Raw genomic sequence first — 21,679 nt, 5'->3', positions numbered from 1 at the left:
CGCAATGCAGAGAACACGGATGTAGGAAGCTTAGGTACGTAGACTCCGACATCTCTGCCCCTCGCCGATTCACCTGGTTCAGCGAGTCCAACTCATCATCTCCTGTTACTGTCGGCTCGTTGCTCTGGAACTGTCCTTTATATTTTGGTCCAATTGATTCAACGCTCTGTTGTCGGAGTTGGTTCTGTTCTGCATTTCTCATATATTCGAAACCGAGTCATCACCATCGGCCCGAGGTCCTTTTTGTTGCTCGCCAGTCACGACTGCTACCTTACACGTCAACTCAGAGACCCCTTCTAACAGGCCCCAATAAGGTGATTGTCTTACAATCAACAATAACCCAAGACCCCTTTCATCAGCAAGACGCCTTGTCTCCTAACAGGTATCCGCTATGAGCGATTCCATGAAGGAAGTTGTCGAGACGCTCGACCCCGTTTCGCAGCGGCTCCTGCCACGAAATATTGATACTGGCACGCTGGTCCCGCTCAAGACAACCCTTGAGCTTCGAGACAATCTCTTGATTGGCCAAACTATGTTACGAGAGCGCCGACAAAACATACCAATGATGTCGTCAAGTAAGTGGCTGTGTTATCCTCCAGTAGTTGCGTTCGGTCGATGTCCTGCATGCTTGGCTGATGTATATATACTGACCTTCCGTCTCACTAAAGCATTATCCGAGCCATGGTCGGTGATGATCAGGCTAAGAACCTTCCTCACTTGCGCCGATGCTCTAAACCGTCCGATCTACCGCCTCATCTGAAAAATCAGTTCATGAACGAGAGCCAGTCTGGACGAGGTGCCCACACTGGCAAGTCGCAATATCTCTATATTTTACTGGGTCCTCAGGATGAGTTGGACTATGGAGAACTTGTACGGGGCTTGTCAGCGATTCCGGGCATTAGGGATGACCTCTTCGTTGGACTGATCCCGGTTCCTCTGTTAGCTCCCACATCACAGGTCCAGGCCAACTTGTGGTCTCAGCAGTTCTGGCAGACTGTCTACCGCAAGAACAACCCGCTTGGTCCCCATCCCAGCAACATTTGCCGCACCACAAGTGTTGTGTCTCGTGATGCTGATATTTGGATGACCTTGGCCCACGATATCGCTAGGAAATCCCAGAAGGCTGGCTTCGGAGAGCCAATTGGTGCTGTGATTGTGAAGCGTACAATTCCCGGAAAGCCCGAACACAACAAGCCGGATCAAGCCAAGGCAGAATATGGCAAGATGGGCGGTGAGGCCCCCGAATCCCGAAAACATGGGCAATAAAGATGGCACGGGCGGCCTCGAGCCGGCGTTCGGCGATGCTTCGGATTCGGGATCAGGCAATGATTATGAGAAGGTAGATGCAGCAGGATTGGACAACATCAACACCAACCAGACCGAAGACGCTGCTGTCGAGCAAAAAGAAAGGGTGGACATTGTAGCTCTTGCAGGAGATGCCCGCTGGCATCGACAAGAGCGGACAGGCCACACCGGCAACCCAATGGCGCATGCCGCACTCCGAGCAATCAGCATGGTGGCCCAAAAAACTTGTGAAGTCCGAGAAGCGGGAGCCCGCGGCATCATCCCCAATCTTGGAGTTTGAAGCCTTCCAAGACAGGCCTCTTCTAGGCGATGAACAGGTTGTCTTCGACGCCGATCATCCTTCTCCCGATGGCTACCTCTGCCATGAGCTTGAGCTGTACATGACACATGAGCCTTGCATCATGTGCGCCATGGCTATTCTCCATTCAAGGATGGGCAAGATTGTCTTCCGTCACCGTATGCCTCTTACTGGCGGCATGAGTTCGGAGGACCGCAGCCACGATCTTTGTGGTGGGCCAGATGCAGGCTGTGAGCATGGCCCATGTGGCGGCGGCCATGGTCTGGGGCTGCACTGGCGCAAAGAGCTCAACTGGAGCATGTTAGGCTGGGAGTGGGAAACGGACAAATCCGAGAGCCTTCCGGTTGATGTTCACCTACATGCTTAATGATGAAAGCTGAGTTACGCCGGTGTTTTATCATTTCAAACTCTGAAGGCAAGCAAGGGAGTTAGGTAGTCCCCTTGTCGGAATTGGTAACCTGAGAGGCATGATTTTGGCGATTGCATTGGACGACTATGGTGGTTTTTTTTGGCAGATTATGACAGATACAGCACTTAGCTAGAGAGCTCTGCAGCAGCAGCATCGGTATCCTTGATATTTGATGGTTCCCCTGCATGATTCTAGGCAGAAAGACAATGCTGAGAGATGGATGGACCTGACCCAATTTGCCAGGGTCCTAGTTTAACGAGCCGTCCGGCAGTAAAAAGAGCACACCTCTCATCTACCTAGGGAATTTCTCATCCGTGTGACTCCCTGTGTGTTGCGCTGGTGGCTGTCTTTTGAGTCTATTCGTCTCACAGGTATGGATCTACATGTATGTCATAGTTGAATACGGCGCTGATCAGAGCCATATGCGTTTAGGCCAATTATGGTACCGCATAGGTGTATCTAATCTTATCAGCTATCTGCATATCCGCATACAGCCAAATGGAGGCTCTTATTTGCCCTATCTGCGTGCCTGCCTGTCTGTCTGTCATGCAAGCTCCCCTCACTTTTGCGAACCAGGCTGCTATGCGCTTCGCGCGAACACAGGATCTCTTGAACATGCACTGATATAAGGGTATGCATGATTCTGCCTGCTTTTTGTTTTGGTAAAAGGTTCCGTTGACGATGCGACTGTTTTGACTCCGACGCTGCAATCTGCTCCGGATCCACGCGTTTCCAACTGCCGATAAAACAACCCTCCTTCGATTCCAGCTCCTTGCGGGTGCGGGCCCTCAACGTGCTCCATTCAGCCTAGCAACGGGCAGCTTGTCATGGACTGCTGAAGATCGCCGTGCCTACCTCTACATCAAACAGCGACTCGCGGACATGGTTAGCAAGAAACGCAAGGCGGACGGCCCCGCTGAGAAATTCTATGCCGTCCGTTGCGGCAAGTCGCCCGGTGTTTACGGCACCTGGGCTGAATGTCAAGCGCAGACAGCAGGCTTCAGTGGTGCCAAATGTACGTCTCGCGCCGACCTGTACCACTGCCGCCCCTTTCGATGCATGCAAAGCTGACAGGCGCTTCCCAGATAAATCCTTTCTCAACTTCGAAGATGCCGAGGCTTTCGTCGCCGGCGAAAATCCCGGCACCGCGACTGATGGGACCAAGCAGGAGAAGTTCTACGCTGTAGCGATTGGGCGAGATCCTGGCATCTACACGGATTGGGATATCGCGGCCGAAGCCATCAAGGGCTGGAAGGGACCCAAATACAAGAAGTTCGACACCCGCGCCGAGGCGGTCGAGTACATACGCACCCATGGCAACGAAGCCGGCCAGTCATTCATCAAGGACGAAGCCATCGAACCACCCGCGAAGAAAAGCAAGCGCTCAGCTGGAAGTAGCTCCAAAGCCGGCGCTTTGCATATATACACAGATGGGAGCAGTCTGTCAAATGGTCGCGCCGGTGCCGTCGCTGGCGTTGGCGTCTTCTTTGGCGCCGGTGACTCTCGGTACGTTCGTCCGAAGCCATGACATGCGGAGTATCTGGGGGCTAACAACAATTTGTAGCAACATATCTGAACGCCTCGAAGGCGAACCGCAAACGAACCAACGTGCTGAGTTGACGGCCGTCCTGCGCGCACTTGAACAGGTCTCGGACGATCAGGATGTTCGCATTTTCTCGGACAGCAAATATGCGATCAGCTGTGTGACGGAGTGGTATATCAACTGGGAGAAGAATGGCTGGAAAACGCAGGGCAAGGATGTGAAGAACAGAGACCTGGTTGAGCTTGTCCGGGAAAAGATTGATGACAGGGATGCTCTCGGCACGAATACACTGTTCCAGTGGATTAAGGGCCATGCCAATGATGCTGGAAACGTGGCAGCCGACCAGCTCGCCGTGCTGGGGGCCCGGTCTTGATATGCTTACCTGGATGGAGCAGTCCTGCAATTCGAAATTCAAGGAACGCAGCTTACGAATGGACTTGATGCATAGCTACATGACGACTGTATGGATTTTCGCGCAATATACCCCCTTTCCCACCATGCACAGTTGCCTATAAGTACTGTGTGTTTATACGAAGGCGTTGTACCCATCTCCCCCCCCGAGAGTCTTACATTGTCACGCGCGGGAAGAGCGTAATGCGTGTTAGTGGGCATCTAACAGAGTATGAAATCAGAGGCCCAGGACCGAGAGAATGATGAGACGGTACGAGTACAGTATCGAACTCTGTCAATGATCCGCCCAGATGATGATGACACAGAAGGGGCTTCGCTTATCCTGCCGAACGAACGGTACTCTTAATTGGCACTGGCTAAGGTGGTCAAAGGCTTCAACTTCCAAGAGTTGAAGCCACTCTCAGCACGGCCCTTGGCCAAGCCTGAGTAGCTCGCACAGCGGGTGGTATGAGGAGAGCACAATTACCCCCCACGTAGAGGTGCTACGGAAATGACTTCCTTTTCAGTCTGTTGGGAAGGCGTACGTTTCATCGTGAGCGGCCAATCTTGCTGGATGCTGTTGAAGAAGTTTATTCTTTCGTAGTAAGCGCTGATCGTTACTTCTGTTACTGCCAACATACTAAATTAGGTAGTATATAGCTTGCCAAAGACCATGTACAACATAGCTCTACAAACACATGCATGATAGGCATGTAAATTTGGCACGCGGGAGTGCCTTGTGGAGTTGGAAACATGAATGCTTGTAATGCCACATAAGAGTTGACACTTACACGGCTTAGCACCTAAGTCCAGCATCTCCCCCTTATTCCCGAATGTGACAGCATTGAGGCAGCTGCGTGTATGCATGTAGCACGTCAAGTACCTTATCAGGAAGTAGGCAAGCAGCACTCGAGGTTTTTCACTTACCCCGAGCCCCCGCCTTCTCGATGAATTGACTGGATTCCTTAGGCCGGGCTTTCCTACATCTACCTAATCTAATGTATGCACATGCATGTAGTTCACTAATACGAGTCGCTTCTTGGGAAGCTGGACCGAAAGGAACCTGCCCTACTTTATGTACGTTTAAATTGATGTAGGCAGGTAGGTAGACTCAGATCCCTTCCATCAATCAAGTTGGGAACATGTCGTTCCAAGCAATAGTTGCTGACTCTCCAGACTCTTCCGAATCTGTGTATTGCACTACGGCCACGAAATATCGACATCGACTCTTTATTGTGTTACTCTCCTGGTAGTCTTCATTCTGTGTCCTTCGCCATATTGACTTACTGCTGGTCTTGAGTACACTGGCTCGTTATGGCCGATCCAGATCCCCCGGAAACGAGTGGCGAGGCCACGCCTTTACTCGACGGGCGTCGCGAAGCACAGGACCAGGAGGCGGGGGCTTCTTCTGAGGATTCTATCCAGACAGATCAGCAAATAAAGACCTGGAGGCGTCGACGCTGGGCTTCGTTCGTCGCCAGCATCATTCTTCTCGTCGCTTTCGGTGTGATTCTGATACTCAGCGGAGGTCTGTCCACTCCATATGTGTTCCTCCTATTCACATAAAGCCGGTTGGTGAGGCTGACAAGAAGTATAACCCAGTTCTATCCCGTTTCAAGGGAAAGGAAAAGATGGCTGCCTCGCTGTGTATGACGCCTGAATGCCTCGAAGCCGCGAATGGCATCATCGGTAAGTCACTACGTCCACTGGTCTGTCTTCTACCACTGAACTCTGCTAGCAAAACTATCGCCCAATTATACCGATATCGATGCCTGTACTCATTTTGATGCATACGCGTGTGGGGGATTCTACAGCTCCGAGACCATTCCAAAGGATCGTCCCGTCTGGTCACCACTGGATGCTATGGCTGCCAGGGACGACAATCTCATGCGATACATTCTTGAGTCGCCGTACCCTCGCGAATCCAATGTAGGAGCTGAATCGGCCGACTCAAGGTTTATGGCAGCTAACAGTTCTCAGCGAACGACAAGGATCTCGCCATCGAAAAAGTTCACAATGTCGATGCCAAGATTGGCTATCCAACTGGATCTCCTGAGGTCATGAGCCCAGACGCCCTCAAGAGATGGTATAGCAACCTCAACGTCACCAATTCCCTTTTCGACAATTCAATCTCGGCAAAAATGAATGACGTCAACAGAACCTGGTCTGCGCTTGGGAAGCCCGTAGACCGTAATCACTGGTAGGTTACTCTTCTCGGCAAATCATCTCGACTCTGACCAGGCACTAAAGTATATTATATTGTAGGCAATCCAAGGCATACGAAGTCAATGCGTACCATTACCAAGTAAGTAGCTGTCAGGGTCTGAGTACGGGAGCTTTGATAATCTCTGCTCGACTATTCCAGCTCACAGCTAATGCGATTCTCAGTCTGGAAACGAGATGACCTTTCCGGCTGGGATCATGCAAACGCCACAACTCCATGTCGACTGGCCCTTATATTTGAGTTATGGCGGATTTGGATTTATCGCAGGCCATGAGTTAACACATGCCTTTGACAACAATGGTCGTTGTTTCGACCAGCATCGCAATTATACCGACTGGTGGACGAACCACACCAAGGAGGAATTCTCAAAGCGTGCTGACTGTTTCGTTGACCAGTATGGGCATTTCAATGTTAATGGACCTCAAGGTCGCACTTATCCAGTGGATGGTGCGTTGACACTGAACGAGAACATCGCCGATGCTGGTGGTGTCACGCCAGCATACGCGGCCTGGAAGCAGCGCCAAGGAGAGAAACCCGACCAGAATTTACCTGGACTTGACTTTTTCACCCACGATCAGTTGTTTCATATCGCTCTGGCGCAAGGTAATACATCGCCGTCACTCGTCTCATTACTATAGTCAATATGTTAGGGGGCTCCTCGGCTAACATATTACTCGATGCAGGCTGGTGCCAGAAGGCCCGAGATGAAACTGCTGCGTTACACGCCAGATTTAATGTCCATTCCCCTCCATTCGCACGCATACTCGGAACCCTGGCAAACCAAAGATCGTTCCTGGAGGCTTTTGATTGCCCCAGGAAGCAGCCAACTTGTCAGTTGTGGTAAGTTGTGCTGACATGAAGGATGGGAACAGACCTGCACTGTTTGTGTGGCCAAAACCCATCCGACTCGGACCCTCTGTGACTTCTCGAGACCTGTATCAACTTAGGACGACCGACCCCTGAGAAGTAGCATTACATAGACCTGAAGAACTTAATTCTACTTGTTTATCACTCCTTTTCGGCTTTGGGCATATAATAAGCCGCCGAGACGTTTCTAAGAACGGAACGATATGATTTCAGAGCAGGTTTAGTTGCTTATCGAAAACTTGCTCCTCTTAACGTGATCCCTAAACTCCGTAATAATTGAGATCAAGTAACGCATTGCCACTACGTATTACCAAACGAAAGGCTCAAAGGAAACGAGAAACCATACTCTTCCGCCTAAACGATCGTCCCGATGTCAAAATGTTCCAAGGCGCTGTGCCCAACCTGCCCGGGGCCTGCAATTAACAATAGCAAAGAATAGTGATCTCTGCGCTCCCTAAAGGCCCAATTTCTGCTTCTTGACTCTGGGATAGATACCCACAACCATCAGAGCCATGATGAGGATCATGGCCCAGAGCTTGAGCCCGAGCACGTTCTTGTTGTAGTCCGTCTCGGTGGCACTGATGATGGTGGCCATGAGGAACGGCAGCAGGAAGTAGCCGGACATGCGGTGGTACTTCCAGATCTTCTTGGCGTTGGCTTCGTCGCCGTAGAGGGCGGGGAGGCCGAACATGGTGAAGCCGACGACATACTGAACAACAATCCAGATGCTGGCGATGATGCCGAGGTAGGCGTGGACCGAGTGGAAGTGGGGGCCGCCGCTCTTGACCTTGTTGACCTCGATGATGACGACGCCAGCGACGAAGGTGGCAAAGGCCAGGAGGTTGAGCCCGGCGTGGATCTTCTGGCCGACCTGCTTCTGCTGGGCCGACTGCGTCGGCTGCAGCACCAGGATGGACTGCACCAGCACCAGGAAGCCGAAGGACTGGGCCAGGGGGTGGCCCGAGAAGAGGATGATGGGCTGGTGCAGGAAGACGGCGGCCCAGACGGAGGCGACGAGGAGGATGGCGGCGCCTTCGGCGAGGATGCCGGTGCCTGAGGATTGTATGAGCTTTGCCATGGTTTCGATATGTGATTGATAGCGGGTAGAAGCTGAGTGCGGATGCTTGGCAGGCTTATTTAAAGCTTGGAGGGAAACCCAATTGGGGGTGTATGGATGGATGTCAAGCTGCGAGCTGCAAGTTCGACAGAGAGTATAGGCAGGGAAGAGGGAAGACAAGAACGGCCAGACGACGACGGCAGCGGTAATGACCACGGCGAAGAAGAAAGATGTTAAGGCAGCTAGCTCACTGCATTACCAAGCAAAGGATTATGGGAATGATGCGGCGTTGAAACACAAAGGAACAGTGCACTCCCGTGTCTGAATCAGAAGGAAAGGGGATAACGGTATGATGATGATGGCACAGGAAAGAACATACCGAGAATGAGATTTTTGGCAATGGAAGCGTTGGGCTTTTGCGTGGCATCTCCAGGAAGTCCGAGGAGCGGCTCCATCTCGCCGTTGCCCGCGTCAGGGCCCGACGGACTCTCTTGGGGATGCCCGTTGCTGAGGCCATGGCTGATTCTGGGGAGTGTGTGTGTGTGGTGTTTGGCCGCCTCTGCCGGCTTTGGGGGAAGTGTGAGACAGACGTTGAGGGAAGTGCTGCGAGGATAGACGGCGACCACGAGAAGCAGCAGAATGGTATGTGCAGAATCAAAAGCTTGATGTAATTGTAATCGGCGTCGACGGCCTTGTTTGATATATATCAATCGGTGGCTTCTAGCTTACAGGTACAGAGTACAGATGCAGTTCCCGCGCGGTCCGGACTTTGATGTTCGAGCAAAGAGCGAAGCTTGTCGAGGCTCGAAGACGCCATTGATGCCGTCATTGCGAAACTGCCTGGCTGGGTTGCTGGGGTGGCTGTTCGGGGGTCTCTCTGGGGTTCGGCGGAGCACTGGCCTATCACAGCGGTGCAAATCATCAGCCGAACTGATTGGCCCGCCCCGGACGGTAGTACCTGAGGTCTTCGTTGTTGCCTTTCCATACCTACTTGGCAGGTATGTATTTAGGTACAAATGCTGTCGAGGTTTCATTGTTCATTATTCATTATGCGGTGAGAACAGCTTATGAGTTCATATATCAGTGAAGAAATCTACTCATCCAAACAGTCACGGTATTTACGTGGGTTTGTCTATCTACAAACGGCCGCACTTAGTCATAGCAACTGTCCGGCTTGAATCATACTTACTGATAGGCTCCTGTCTGATCTCGGCTATCGCCTGTCACCGATACTCATGTTAAACCATAGGCGGCCGCTGCCCCTCCTGCCCCGCCATGCGATACCGCATATTGCCCATTACCCAAGAACTCTTGCTCTCCAGACACTCTGGCATTGGGCTGAATAAATTCGAGACTGTTGTTGAGGCTACATGTACTTTTTTTTTGGAGCGAATATATTAATATTCTTTGCCATCCATTATCTGCTTTCGCAACCCCAGTACTGGCCAGCACCTCTTCAACATGCTCGAGGACATTGAATATAAGCTTGAATCCGTCCAGGCAACGTCGGTTGCTTCGGACAAGATCGACGAGACATTCCGATCAACATGTATTGGTGCGTAAGACCATACATGCAACCGGCAGCCTGCCGCGTATACGAATGCTCGTAAAACTAACCTTCTTTCCAGATCTGATTTCGGGAACTCTAGGCGGCAAGGTGCTTGGGTTTTCGGATGAGTGGTTCGCCGAGGCTAACAACCTTGTCACCCCGACCGCCCCAATCCGGCAACCGGGAAAGATGGTCTACACCGGAGCCTGGTACGACGGCTGGGAGACCCGACGGCACAACCAAGAGCCCTTTGACTGGGTCGTCATACGCCTCGGCGTAGCCTCCGGCACCGTCGAGGGCGTCGAGGTGGACACGGCCTTCTTCTCGGGGAACCATGCTCCTGCCATCTCCGTCGAGGGCTGCTTCAGCCAGGACGACAACGAGGTGCTGTCGTGGAAGGGCGGCAAGGGCAAATGGGACACCATCCTGGACGCGCGCGAGTGCGGCCCATCTCGGAGATTCGGCTGGAGACTCGACGCGCCTACGTCGAAGCAGTATACGCACGTTCGACTGAACATGTACCCGGATGGAGGAATCGCGAGGTTCCGACTCTTCGGGCATGCGGTGCCCGTCTTCCCCGAGGACAAGGAGGCCGTCTTCGATCTCGGCGCGGCCCAGAACGGCGCCGTGGCCGTCTCCTGCAGCGACCAGCACTTCGGCACCAAGGACAACCTCGTGCTCCCAGGCCGCGGCAAAGACATGGGCGACGGCTGGGAGACCGCCCGCTCCAGAAGCAAGGGCCACGTGGACTGGACCATCATCCGCCTGGGCGCGCCGGCGCTGATCCAGAGCTTCATTGTTGACACGGCCTACTTCAGGGGCAACTTTCCCCAGAAAGCGAAGCTGGACGCGATAGAGTGGACGGGCCAGGGCGACCCAGGGGCCGACGCGGAAGGGTGGACGGAGGTCGTGGAGCCCAGCAAATGCGGACCAGACCAAGAGCACGCGTTCGGCTGCCTGGTCACGGACAGGCCATTCACCCATGTCAAACTTACCATCATTCCCGACGGAGGCGTCAAGAGGCTCCGTGTTTTGGCTAAGAGACATGTATAGGGGCCGGGACTACATACCTACCTCCATGCAAGTAGGTAGGTAAATTAGCCACGGAGCTAACAGAGGTGCACTATCTATCCTAAACCACATTATATATAGTCTTGTATAGTTGAAAAATTTCCTTTCGAACACGAGCTGAGAAACCTTGCACGCCCTCGGCCCTAGTCAGAACCATGTTGGCCGCCATGCTGGAAATGACACTGGCCGCATATACGACGATGGAGGCTGGAGTATGAATGCAGTGCCGGTCGTGCAGTACCAAGGTTAAGTTTACGTAGGTAGGTTAGGTAGTTTGTGATGTGTCCATGGGATGGGATGCGATGGGGTACAGATTGAATGCAATCAATGCAGCGGCTGCGCACAGGCGTTTCCAGTGGAAGAGGGTGCTAAAGAGTGCTATTGAATTGAGGTAAAGAGCCCCCGCTTCAGCTCGCCCTAGCTTGCCTAGCAAGACCCTTGTAGGGGTACGGCTTGTACTACACGTGCTGCATCTGGGCGATCAATCCATCAATGTTCGTAATGCTCAACTGCGATCCAGTGAGGGTGCATGGACATGGATGTACCAATGCCTTTGTTGTTATTGCCTTAGGTACCCGGCCTTGCCAACGCCTATGACGACCCACCCGCCAGGTCATCCAGGAGTAACTTGTCAACCCCGAAAGTTGTCACCAACATATATCAAACACCCACCGCCATCGAAGCCTCCGTCCTTCCGGAACACACCTACCGGCCCCCAAACACGAAGCATGATTCAACGGTACTAGGCCCAAAACTCAATCTGACCACGCGAACTCTCAACAATTCCCAGCCAGGCACCCGCCGGCGCCCGCAATGGATATCGGCGACGTTGATAGCGGGGGGTTTGCGGACGAGCCCAGGAGGACCAGGGATCTCCCGCCCGATCTTCCCAAGTCCCTGAATGACCGCATAATCCCCAAGGAGGCAGTCGCCGAAACAGAGTACTACGACGGCTGGCAAGGTACGTAGCGATGCCCCTGATTCAGGTGCCAGGTGCCAGGTGTCAGTCCGGACGCCCCGAGTCCCGGATGAAGGCTGACGTATAAGCATCCAACTACAGGCCAGTCGCAATTCCTCACGAGCCCGATCCTTGCGAAGCCCCCTACAGTTCAGCGACTTGACGCTCGAAGATACCGACTACGACCCAGACGTCACGAAGGCTATGCCCGATAGCGATACCCGACTGATGGAGATGCTTGCGGCGCAAGCACAGCACCACGGGGGCGAGGGCCTCGTCGACCCTGATGAGATCGCCAATGACGAGAAACGCTCTACGACCGAGAAAGAAAACATACTGCAGAAGTCCCTAGCCATGGCCGCCAGCAATGGCGATCTCGTGCAAGTAAAGAGAATTCTCGGCGGCGATGCGAAGAAATACGTCAACGTGAACGCTCAAGACGAGGAGGGAACGCCCCCTTAGTCTATGCCAGCTGTTTCGTACGTAGCAATGCATGACCTCTTGGGCTGCTACTGGCCAGTAAGCTGACGATTTGAAAAGGGCCATGAAACCGTTGTACAAGCCCTTGTCGATGCCGGGGTAGACGTCGACAAGCAGGACCGGAACCAGTGGAGTGCCCTTATGTGGGCTATGACGAACCGTCACAAGGGTATCGCTAAGATACTGCTTGACAACGGCGCATCTGCAGATGCCAAGACATCTTCAGGCAGAACGGCTTTCGACTTCGTGCCTCCCGATAGCGAGATGTCATTCTACTTGCACGACAATGGCTACAGTATCGGCAATGCTGGTGTGACCGATGACTTCTACAACCCGGGGTTTGAGCAGGACCGGTTCGAGGAGGAACTCGCCGAGAACGAAATGCGGCGGCGGATGATGATGGAAAGCGCCAGGGATCTCGAGGTCGATCTAGGCAACGTAGGGATGGATGACCAGCCCGAGGTACATGCAGGTGCTCGCAACCTTCACGCTCGGAACGTTTGCTAACTACTCGGCAGGGCTCGGACGACTACGAGGAGGAGGCGCAAGAGTTCGACTGGAGCCGTTGTCTGCACGACCAGATGTTTGTCTTCCAAGAGAGCGACCTCGACAGGATTCTGGATATCATCATCACCAACATGCAGCCCCAAAGATCGCCGTCTCAGAAGCCTGTCCCGGCCAACATGATCTTCCTGAGTGCGAGATATGCCCACTACCATGCCAGCTCCGAGTTGCTAGAGAAACTGCTCATCAGCGCCCAGGACAAGATCAACGAGGTTGTCGAGAAGCATCAGTGGGATATGACCATCTTAGCATTCTGGATGTCCAATGCGACGCTCCTCTTGCACTATCTGAAGAAAGATGCCGGTCTTGTTGAGGCTACTACAGAATTCCAAGCACAATTAGCTGAATTGATAAACGAGATCTTCATCCTTGTTGTCAGAGATGCCGAACGGCGAATGGACAAGGTCCTGGAGCCCGCCATGCTTGACCACGAAACGATACCGGGTTTCGAAGACGTCACATTCCAACATGAATGGAAGATCTTCAAGCGGAAGAAGGAGGTCAAGCAAGAACCAATTGAGAAGCGGTACCGGCCGCCCTCCCCCAAGGCTAGGGCAAAGCCCGCTCCCCGGAACGTCACTTCCCTCATGTCCTCCACACTGTTCGTCTTGGATCTCTACGACATCCACTCCGTTATCACATTACAGATTATTTCACAATTATTGTATTGGTTAGGCGCCGAGTTGTTCAATCACATCATGGACAACCGGAAATTTCTGGCCAGGACGAAGGCCATGCAAATCAGGATGAACATCTCGGTCATCGAGGACTGGGCACGGGCAAACAACAGGAAGCCCGAGCATTACGAACATGGTGACACGACCGCCACCGGTGAAACCACCATGGACGCCGCGAGGCGGCACCTGGCTCCTGTTGTCCAATTGCTTCAGTGGCTGCAATGTTTTTCTTCGCTAGAGCCGGACAACCTGGAGGCTTTGGTGGGAACTTTGCAGCAGCTGAAGCGTCTGAGTCCCCAGCAGCTGCTATTCTCAGCTAAGTACTACCGCCCCGAGGTCGGCGAAAAGGGGCTTCCGAAGAGCGCAGTCAAATACCTCGAGGCGATGCAGAAGGAGGTAGATGTGAAGAGGGACCGCAGAAGGACGATATCGCCTGTACATGGCAGTGTTCCATCTACTCCGATTAGGAACACGTCGAACGGTTTCGACATTGAGACGCCGGGCAGCGCGCCGAATCCCGAAATTGAAGAGTACGAAATGCCCGAAGGGATCAATTTTGATCCTGCGTTGATGTTGCCTTTCTCACTGCCGTCGGCAATGGACATGCGAGTATCTTACGGTGCTGGGTTTGGGGGTGTTAATAGGGAGCGGGAGAGGAAGTATATTCCCACCATACCCCCCGAGTTCCTCGAGAAGCTAGAACTCAGTGGCCAGAGAGAGCGGCCCATGTTTGGCGAGAAGGACTGGGAAAACGAGGAAGTATGAGTATTTGTTGTACAAAACCTTACAAGGAAGGCGGTGCCAGATATCTGAAGGGTTTCTTCTCAGCGATAAGCATCGAGTCAGGCGCTTCTCAGCGTACCACGTCAACGTAGCTGCATTAGCGCCTCTGGGAGCCGTCCAGGATCCACGGCGCCGTAGGCAATGGTCCCCCTTGACCAAGAGAGAACCGCGCACGTACGATGCAGGCAACAGGGGTAAGTTGCTGACGGCCGCTATGAGATGCATCGCATTGACAGACGAGGCGCTCAGGCACAGTAGACAGCAAACCGTCCCGGCATCCCCACGCGGCCGGCTGAAGGGGCCATGGTTGTGCAGATCATGTCAAGGGGGAAGAAAAGCAATCATAGCTGCAGGGCGCATGAGACAGCTGTTCCCGTCTCGTGGCGTCTTATCGAAGGCCCTATCTACATAACTAATACTCCTAAAAGGCAATAAATTCTGTATATTTCACTAGCTTGGTTATGCATGTCTGTATTACCTACCGCATGGGGAGTGTTGTTTGTACTCAAATAGTTGGTGGTGACAATGTCGATGCGGGTGGAGGGGGCCTGCCTGCTTTGGCTGCCCAAACTCGACCCAAGCCAGCTTCTAGGTGTCGACACGTTCAACCCAAATCCGATTTGATGTCACCCTATGGGTGACAGACAGCTGGCAACGGTGGACATGCGTTCAGGTAACATATCCGTTTGACTCGGATCCCCAGTTACGTCGCATGTGCAGAAGCCGGATGGAAGGACGGGGGGAAACGTTATGGGAGTCCTGACTTGATACAAACTGCTTCGCTTCCTGCTTCCCGCGGGGGCGATGGTGCCCCTCGAAGAAGCCATCGATCGTTCTACAGAACAAAAAAAAAAAAAAAGAAGAAAAAGAAAGGCATGCAGCTATCCATGGTTGGACACGGATGAGTTGGTTAAAAGACGCCACGTCAGATAACCGCAATATATCTGGCTTACTCCTAACCATACGTAATGTACCCAAATACCCGTATACACATACTGCACATAAAGTACTTGCATGAATTGCTCGAGCGGCCCCCATTCAGCAAGGCAAACAAGCAACCCCACAGCTATGGGAGATGGTAGATTGTCGCTGAAGTCCGTCACGGCCAACCGGGACTTCAACCTTCAATAGCGTGCAAGATGTCTTGGGTGGCGATCGCCGCGCCGCACAGTTTGGCTGCTTTGGAGATGAGTGCAAGCGTTGAGGCGTCTCTTGTCTGCGTTGTGCCGCTTGCATCATTAGGGCCACCACGTAAGGGGAGGTGGCTTGGTTTGGTATATATATTTTCTCCTCCAATGAGCTGCCGTTGCTTCCTTTCGTCGAATATTCCATATTGGTCTGGTCGATGTAGGGACAATAACCACATGGCGAATTGCCGGGAAGGGAGAAGAAAAAGAAAGTGTCAACAGACAGACGGAACGAGGGGAGACGGTGGGTGTGCGGCCTGGAGTGGATTAGTGCGTAGATGAACGATGGATGGAATCCCACCCAGCGATCGATGCATTTGATTGCCGGCGGGAGTGGACTAGGGGACCGGCATTCCGGTAGCGCGACTGCGGAGCAGAGAGAGAGGAAACGAGAATGGATGGATTCTCGCTCAGGCTGGGACTTGGTCTGGGCAAGTAATTGCTGCCGACGTCGCTCTTGTACGTCTCAACCTGCGCAAATCGTGCAAGATCCTCAGCTTGAAGGTTCTGGGTCTCAGGACAGTTCGTCGTGGTCATAACATGTAAGATATGTACTTAGGTACTTGTACTTGGGCACATGTAGTAGAGAGCATGTCAATCGCAATTCAACACTGACTCAACCTTATTCCGTGTGTCGGTACCCAACGAACAGGTATATCGCAATTTTGAGCAACTCTAATAGGGTCCATCGGGAAGCTTTCCCTCTTCTCCCTCTTCTTCGGCCCCTTTCTGGAAGAGGAGAGAGAGAGAGAGAGAGGCGAGTAAGTAATGCCGAATCCTCGCCCTTCGCCGAAAGCCTCATGCAATGATAAAAAAGAAGCACCTAGCCCTAGCCCACCTGGAACAGCTCGGGAAAAGACGACCGCCTTTTCCCCCTCCTACCCAAAACGGACGGCGGGTGTAGGGCAGCGCGGGCCCAGCCAATGGGGTGCCGTATGGCTGTTATTGATGTATGCACCGATTCAGCGTGTACATACCGGGCGCCTTTCAGGTGGCCATGTTGTGCCGTAGTATAGCATGCGTCGTAATGTATCAGTCTGCATGTAGGTTAGCAGTCGTAGTAGTAACTCCCTCCCCGGCTAGTCGACAGAAGAACGACGACGTGTTCCTGGTGTTTTCTTGGTCGTGCAGTGAGTAGGGGGAAAAAAGGCCAGCCGCTCAAAAGAGGACCAGATGTCTCGGAACTAGGGTTGCATTAGGTATGCATCCATCTTCTCTCTCTCTAACTGCCTCTATCTAGATCTAGAATACATAGAACATTCCAACCTGGCACCGCGCAAAGCAAACGAGTCGGTATGAGCAATTTTGGACATAAGAAGATGGCCACGTCCCATGCCCGGCCGTCTCGTCCCATCCCATCTCACCCCATCCCATCCCAGACAGACAGTATAGCACATATTTTCCCTATTCCTCCCCCTTGCACTTTGCTTCTCGGGGAGCTTGTAAGACATCACAAACAATACTGTCTCTGGAAGGGGTACCTATTGCTAGTCGCCGCTTTCCCCCGTCCCCGTTAGCGTCTAGGCTGATAACCTTTCTCTGTGCCTCCCTTCGCCGTACCTTATCTTGCCTTGCATACCAGATCCAGTCCCTAACTTAGCTCTGTTTTCCCCAGACAGATCCCAGGTCGGGGCGCATCCAGCAGGGTTGCCCTTTCCCGGATGATCGTGTAAGTCGGGAGGATCCGAGCTTCTGGTCTATCAATACCTCGCGGTAAGGTAAGCTTGTTCGGTTTCCTTGAACCTTCCCATGTTTTCCATCCCAGCTCTCTCCCTCCCTCCTCGGCTTTGTTTTCTATTCTGGGAATTCTTGATTTGTAGAGTCGAGACGACGGGCTTCTCAATTCATCGATCCTCGGATGGCGGCATGCAATCCCTAACCTAGGAGTGAGTTGGCGCTCTGCCCTTTCCCCTACTGCGTGCGCGCGCTCTCTCTCTGCCTCTGTCTCTCTCTCTTGCGCTCTCTGCCTACCGGCCTATCTGTCTGTTCCTGTCTACCTGTCGGTCCATCACTCCCCTGCTTGCTCGCCCTCGGTTCTTTTTGCGTCATATCCCACCCACGAGCCCTTTCTTGGTCGTCTCTCTCACCAACGAGACATCCCGTCCCGAGCTGAGCTCGACTCAACAAGAAGGAGGGTGCTTCCGTCGAGAACAAGTTTTCCAGTAAAATTATCTCCGGACAGATCAGACGTAGTTGGAAGTCTATTGGATCCCATCTGACCACCACCGCCAGCTCCAGACACAGCTCAGCTCCAGGGAAGCTGCCCACAGCTTTAAGTACCGACATTACACTATCACCGCCAGCTTCGTGGGAAGAAAGAAAATAATAAAAATAAAGCCTGGCATTCCATCGATCGTTTGCTTGCTTGTTGACCAGCCAAACCCGGCATCCCCCTCTTCTCCCTCCGCCGACTCGCCGGCTCGCAGGCTCGCACACTCGCAAAGGCTCCAATCGTGCATGAGCAAGGGATTCCCGAAGGAGCAAGGCCTGGCCCCAACTCTGCTGCTGCACCATCAAGAGGACGCACCGCGCATCGCGCGCATCAGCCGACGACGCAACGCCGCAACGCCGCAACACTGCACCCGAACAAAGGCCCAACGGTTCATCCCACCAACCTTGGCTACCAACCTTGGCTACCAACCAGCCGGACCAACCAAACCCTCTGGTTTGCTGTCGGCCCCTGGTGCCTGGTGCCTTGTGCCTTGTGCCTTGCCTTTCCCTGGCCCTCACCTCGGATTGGCACGCAGCTCACTATTTTGCTTAGCCCTCCATCCTCCATGGCGCCCCAAAAGTACTCCAGCGTGCGCTACAAGAGCCGGCCAGCTGCGCTCGTCCCTTTCCGAGATGATACTAGTCTGATCGCTTTACGATACGACCAGACTGTGCAGGCCAAACCGCCCATTCCCATTCCACCACCTCGTTCTCCTTTGCGTAACCGTTCTGCCTTTGCTATTGCCGGCTCCCCGGCCACGCGACCTTGTTCTACCGTCTCTTCTTCTCTGTCCTCCCACGTCGTCGCTGCCGCCCCTCCCAACTGCACCCCTCCTCGGCCCAACGAGACGCATCCTGCTCTGAGGACCATCATCACGACGCCACGCACCGTCGCCCAAGACCTGCAACGCCATTCAGGCCGCGCCCCCTCGTCCTATTCCCCCACCGTTCACGAGGAGAGCGAGGAAGAGGAAGAGGATCCCTTTACTTACAAGAGGTTCGAGTCAATTGTGATCCGCGCTGCACCGGACTCGTACCTTAGCAGCGCCAACGATAGCACGACCTTTACTATCCCCAAGCTAAGGGTCGAGACGGGTGCGCCTTCGCCCACTCTGCACTCTGGTTGCGAGATTAACCGGAACTTAAACAGCACCAACGACCGTTGCAGCCAATGCAGCATCCCTCTCCCGTCGCCAGGATTGTCTGAAGACAACAACACCGCATCGCCCACGTCTCCAACTACACCCCCTCGGCTGCCGAGTGCTTCCCAGAGAAGCCGGCGTCGCTCTTTTCCAACCCCTCTTCCATTTTCCGGTCTCCCCCCTCGACATCACTGCCGCCTATGAAGCCCAAGAAGCTCCAGAAGAAGGTGCTCTCGGCACAGCAGCTTCATCAAGTTGATCAAGTTGATGACCACGAGATGGCGCTTGATGTGGAAACGGCCCTGGTGGGGAAAGACGCTACGGCCCCTGTCGCCCGCTCCGCGTCTAATAACGCTCCCATCCCACAATGGAAGTCCACAGCCCCTGTCCCAGCCCCTGTCATTGGCTCGCCCCCACCTCATTTAGCACATGGGGCCGCCAAGCAGCCTGATACTGGGGTTTCGACAAACTTGAAGACCACGCCCATACCCAGGGTCGAGGATGACGAGTTTTCCCAGTTCATCACCCAGATGTCATTTTCCAAGCGTGGAAGCATCATGCTTGCTGGGAAGAAGCCAGATGTCGTCAGCGTCCCCGATGCTGGCGCCAATCGTGACGGCGCTATGAACGACGCGCTCCCCAGTGAGCGCCCGTCACCTCCTCGCCCGTTTCCTCTAGCACCGTCCCTCATGGCCAAGTCGCAAGTTGACGGCACCGCCTTCACGGCGCCGAGAACAACTCCCACGATGCCGAACATCATCGCCGAAGAGGAGCCATCGCCCAGTCAATCGCCCAGCCAATCGCCACCATGCGACGAACCAGAGCCAATTCCCTCTACGCCAGCAGCAACGGCGCCGGCGCCGGCGCCAGCCCCGGCTGTTGAATCCCCAGCTGCCGAATCCTCGCCCGAAGCCAAGCTACCGCCGACACCCACGACGCCGCAAAGTCCGCCCAGCATTCGCGTGATACCAGTAGATATAGAAAGGGAATCTCAAAAGGTGAGATCACTCTATGAACCGGGGGGTCTCATGTGGGAGGACGGTGGCAGGCACTCAGCCCTGGGTGCGCGCCTGGAGCCAACAAAAGAAGTTCCGTCAGATGTGGATGGGAACGACGCGTACGGTTTCCTTGCATATCCAGTATCAGTCTCTGTATGACTTTGCTAACGCGCCTGGTTCTGACAGTCCAATCGAAAGCCCAAATCCCGTTTCTGGCGATCCGCCTCCTGGAAGTCATACTCCGCAGGCACCTGGGACCCGAGAGTCCACGGCGTCTACTGCGTGGCCACTCGCTGATTCACCGCACGAACTCGCTGGCGGCATTGAAGATTGGGAAAACGTCAATGTGGAGGATGTCGATCGTTACGGTTTCATCATGAAGAGGCGGCCAGATTCGCGAGCGAGCACGCCGGCCGACTACGAGCGGCTTGGCCAATATTCACCGAACAAGAAGCGTAATGTCCTACTTCGGAGAGGAGACATGGCTGCACACTCTGGGTACCTGGGATCGAGGCGCGGGCCAAGTAGGAAGATGTCGGCGCGGTCTCTCAACACACAAGCATCAGGATTTTCTACGACATCCCGAAATTCCACTCGTTCGGTTCTGCGTGCAGCAGCAAACCTTCTGCCCCATAACAAGGATCGGAGGTTTATGGACGAAGCCAGTGATATGCTCGCGCCGCAAATGGGTCTGACGAACATAGGGGACGAGAAGTCGGTCGCGACCATTGCCGACGAGTCCAAGTACAAGGAATGGCGACGCACCGAGAAGTGGCGGAAGATGGCCACGGTGGCGAACTCAGGTGCGGTTGGAGAGGGCACTTTCTTTGAATTCGACACGAAGCAACCCAAACTGGTCGACCGGACGTGGAAGGGGATTCCTGATTGCTGGCGATCGGCAGCATGGTGGTCCTTCCTGTCTACGAGTGCGAAAAAAAAGCAAGGAGCGCTTCGCATCTGACGACGAACTCTACACCATCTACAAGAACCTGCAAGAGGTCCCATCGCCCGATGATGTTCAAATCGATCTTGACGTTCCGAGAACCATCAACCAGCATATCATGTTCCGAAGGAGATACAAGGGCGGCCAGCGACTTCTGTTTCGAGTTCTGCATGCCATGTCTCTTTACTTCCCTGAGACGGGATACGTACAGGGCATGGCGGCCTTGGGGGCGACTCTTCTCAGCTACTACGACGAGGAAAGGTGTTTCGTGATGCTTGTTCGACTGTGGCAAGTACGGGGCCTGAACCGTCTGTATTCGCCTGGTTTCGTCGATCTGATGGACGCGTTGAGGAAATTCGAGACGGGCTGGCTCGCCGGCAAGGACGTTGCAAGCAAGCTGCAGGAGCTGGGCATCGATCCCACTGCGTACGCAACAAGGTGGTATTTGACGCTTTTCAATCTGTCGATACCATTTCCCGCCCAACTCCGAGTCTGGGATGTTTTCATGCTGCTCGGAGAGTCCTCTGACTCGGCAGCACCCGAGGTGCCCAGCTCGGCTGGAAAAGGTGCCACGAGGACCGACAACTCGGACTGCTTCGATATCCTGCATGCAACTAGCACAGCGATCGTCCAGGCTTTGCGTGATCACCTGATTGACGCTGAATTCGAGAATGCCATGAAAGCTCTGACATCGTGGGTTCCGGTCAAGAATGAGGACCTCTTGATGAAGGTGATCCGGGCTGAATACAGGCAACACCACACCAAGAAGAAGAAGACTTAGGATATCCGCCTTCGGAGTCTGGCGCAGCGCAAAAGGGGGCCTTGAAAAGCCTGGTACCACTAATACTACCTACCACTGCCATATCAGAAAGGACTGGACTGGCACGTGGGTGAGATCGATCCACTTCCATCCCCTTTGTATCCCTCTCTTCTTTTTTTCGCCTTTTTCTTTTTTTGTCTATTGTCATCGTTACAAGACCGCGACAAGGGTCTCTCTGAACCTGTCGCTGTCGACTTGTATTT

The 21,679-nt window shown here is 53.7% G+C and overlaps 8 protein-coding genes across 8 annotated transcripts; 7 read left to right on the top strand and 1 right to left on the bottom strand.

The window, feature by feature from the left end:
- Positions 1-391: 391 nt before the first annotated feature.
- On the top strand, positions 392-1,970 carry PG997_001197 (Cytidine and deoxycytidylate deaminase zinc-binding region; the record flags this gene model as incomplete). Its single annotated transcript, XM_066805512.1, has 4 exons — positions 392-570; positions 669-1,231; positions 1,269-1,579; positions 1,623-1,970. 4 exons carry the CDS (start codon positions 392-394, stop codon positions 1,968-1,970), a joined length of 1,401 nt encoding a protein of 466 aa, XP_066675285.1.
- Positions 1,971-2,894: 924 nt separating this feature from the next.
- PG997_001196 (RNase H domain protein) lies at positions 2,895-3,928 on the top strand (the record flags this gene model as incomplete). The annotated part of the gene is made up of 3 exons (XM_066805511.1): positions 2,895-3,027; positions 3,098-3,518; positions 3,577-3,928. 3 exons carry the CDS (start codon positions 2,895-2,897, stop codon positions 3,926-3,928), a joined length of 906 nt encoding a protein of 301 aa, XP_066675284.1.
- Positions 3,929-5,259: 1,331 nt separating this feature from the next.
- On the top strand, positions 5,260-7,013 carry PG997_001195 (uncharacterized protein; the record flags this gene model as incomplete). The annotated part of the gene is made up of 7 exons (XM_066805510.1): positions 5,260-5,451; positions 5,514-5,634; positions 5,684-5,874; positions 5,919-6,145; positions 6,211-6,250; positions 6,334-6,772; positions 6,820-7,013. The coding sequence occupies 7 exons, from the start codon at positions 5,260-5,262 to the stop codon at positions 7,011-7,013; spliced, it is 1,404 nt and encodes a 467-aa protein (XP_066675283.1).
- Positions 7,014-7,490: 477 nt separating this feature from the next.
- Positions 7,491-8,114, bottom strand: PG997_001194 (eukaryotic cytochrome b561-domain-containing protein; the record flags this gene model as incomplete). The annotated part of the gene is made up of 1 exon (XM_066805509.1): positions 7,491-8,114. One exon carries the CDS (start codon positions 8,112-8,114, stop codon positions 7,491-7,493), a length of 624 nt encoding a protein of 207 aa, XP_066675282.1.
- Positions 8,115-9,554: 1,440 nt separating this feature from the next.
- On the top strand, positions 9,555-10,695 carry PG997_001193 (allantoicase; the record flags this gene model as incomplete). Its single annotated transcript, XM_066805508.1, has 2 exons — positions 9,555-9,648; positions 9,722-10,695. 2 exons carry the CDS (start codon positions 9,555-9,557, stop codon positions 10,693-10,695), a joined length of 1,068 nt encoding a protein of 355 aa, XP_066675281.1.
- An 831-nt stretch (positions 10,696-11,526) lies between these two features.
- Positions 11,527-14,157, top strand: PG997_001192 (allantoicase; the record flags this gene model as incomplete). Its single annotated transcript, XM_066805507.1, has 4 exons — positions 11,527-11,674; positions 11,844-12,097; positions 12,212-12,613; positions 12,670-14,157. The coding sequence occupies 4 exons, from the start codon at positions 11,527-11,529 to the stop codon at positions 14,155-14,157; spliced, it is 2,292 nt and encodes a 763-aa protein (XP_066675280.1).
- Positions 14,158-18,139: 3,982 nt separating this feature from the next.
- Positions 18,140-18,780, top strand: PG997_001191 (TBC domain-containing protein; the record flags this gene model as incomplete). The annotated part of the gene is made up of 2 exons (XM_066805506.1): positions 18,140-18,658; positions 18,724-18,780. The coding sequence occupies 2 exons, from the start codon at positions 18,140-18,142 to the stop codon at positions 18,778-18,780; spliced, it is 576 nt and encodes a 191-aa protein (XP_066675279.1).
- A 135-nt stretch (positions 18,781-18,915) lies between these two features.
- Positions 18,916-21,437, top strand: PG997_001190 (TBC domain-containing protein; the record flags this gene model as incomplete). The annotated part of the gene is made up of 3 exons (XM_066805505.1): positions 18,916-19,832; positions 19,900-20,516; positions 20,641-21,437. The coding sequence occupies 3 exons, from the start codon at positions 18,916-18,918 to the stop codon at positions 21,435-21,437; spliced, it is 2,331 nt and encodes a 776-aa protein (XP_066675278.1).
- Between the last annotated feature and the right edge of the window lie 242 nt (positions 21,438-21,679).

Source organism: Apiospora hydei (genome assembly GCF_038363865.1).
Source record: "Apiospora hydei strain CBS 114990 chromosome Unknown utg000002l_segment0_segment0, whole genome shotgun sequence".
Taxonomy (NCBI): Eukaryota; Fungi; Ascomycota; class Sordariomycetes; order Amphisphaeriales; family Apiosporaceae; genus Apiospora; species Apiospora hydei.
Note: the sequence above shows the minus strand (reverse complement) of the source record. Positions and strands in the feature narration are given on the sequence as shown.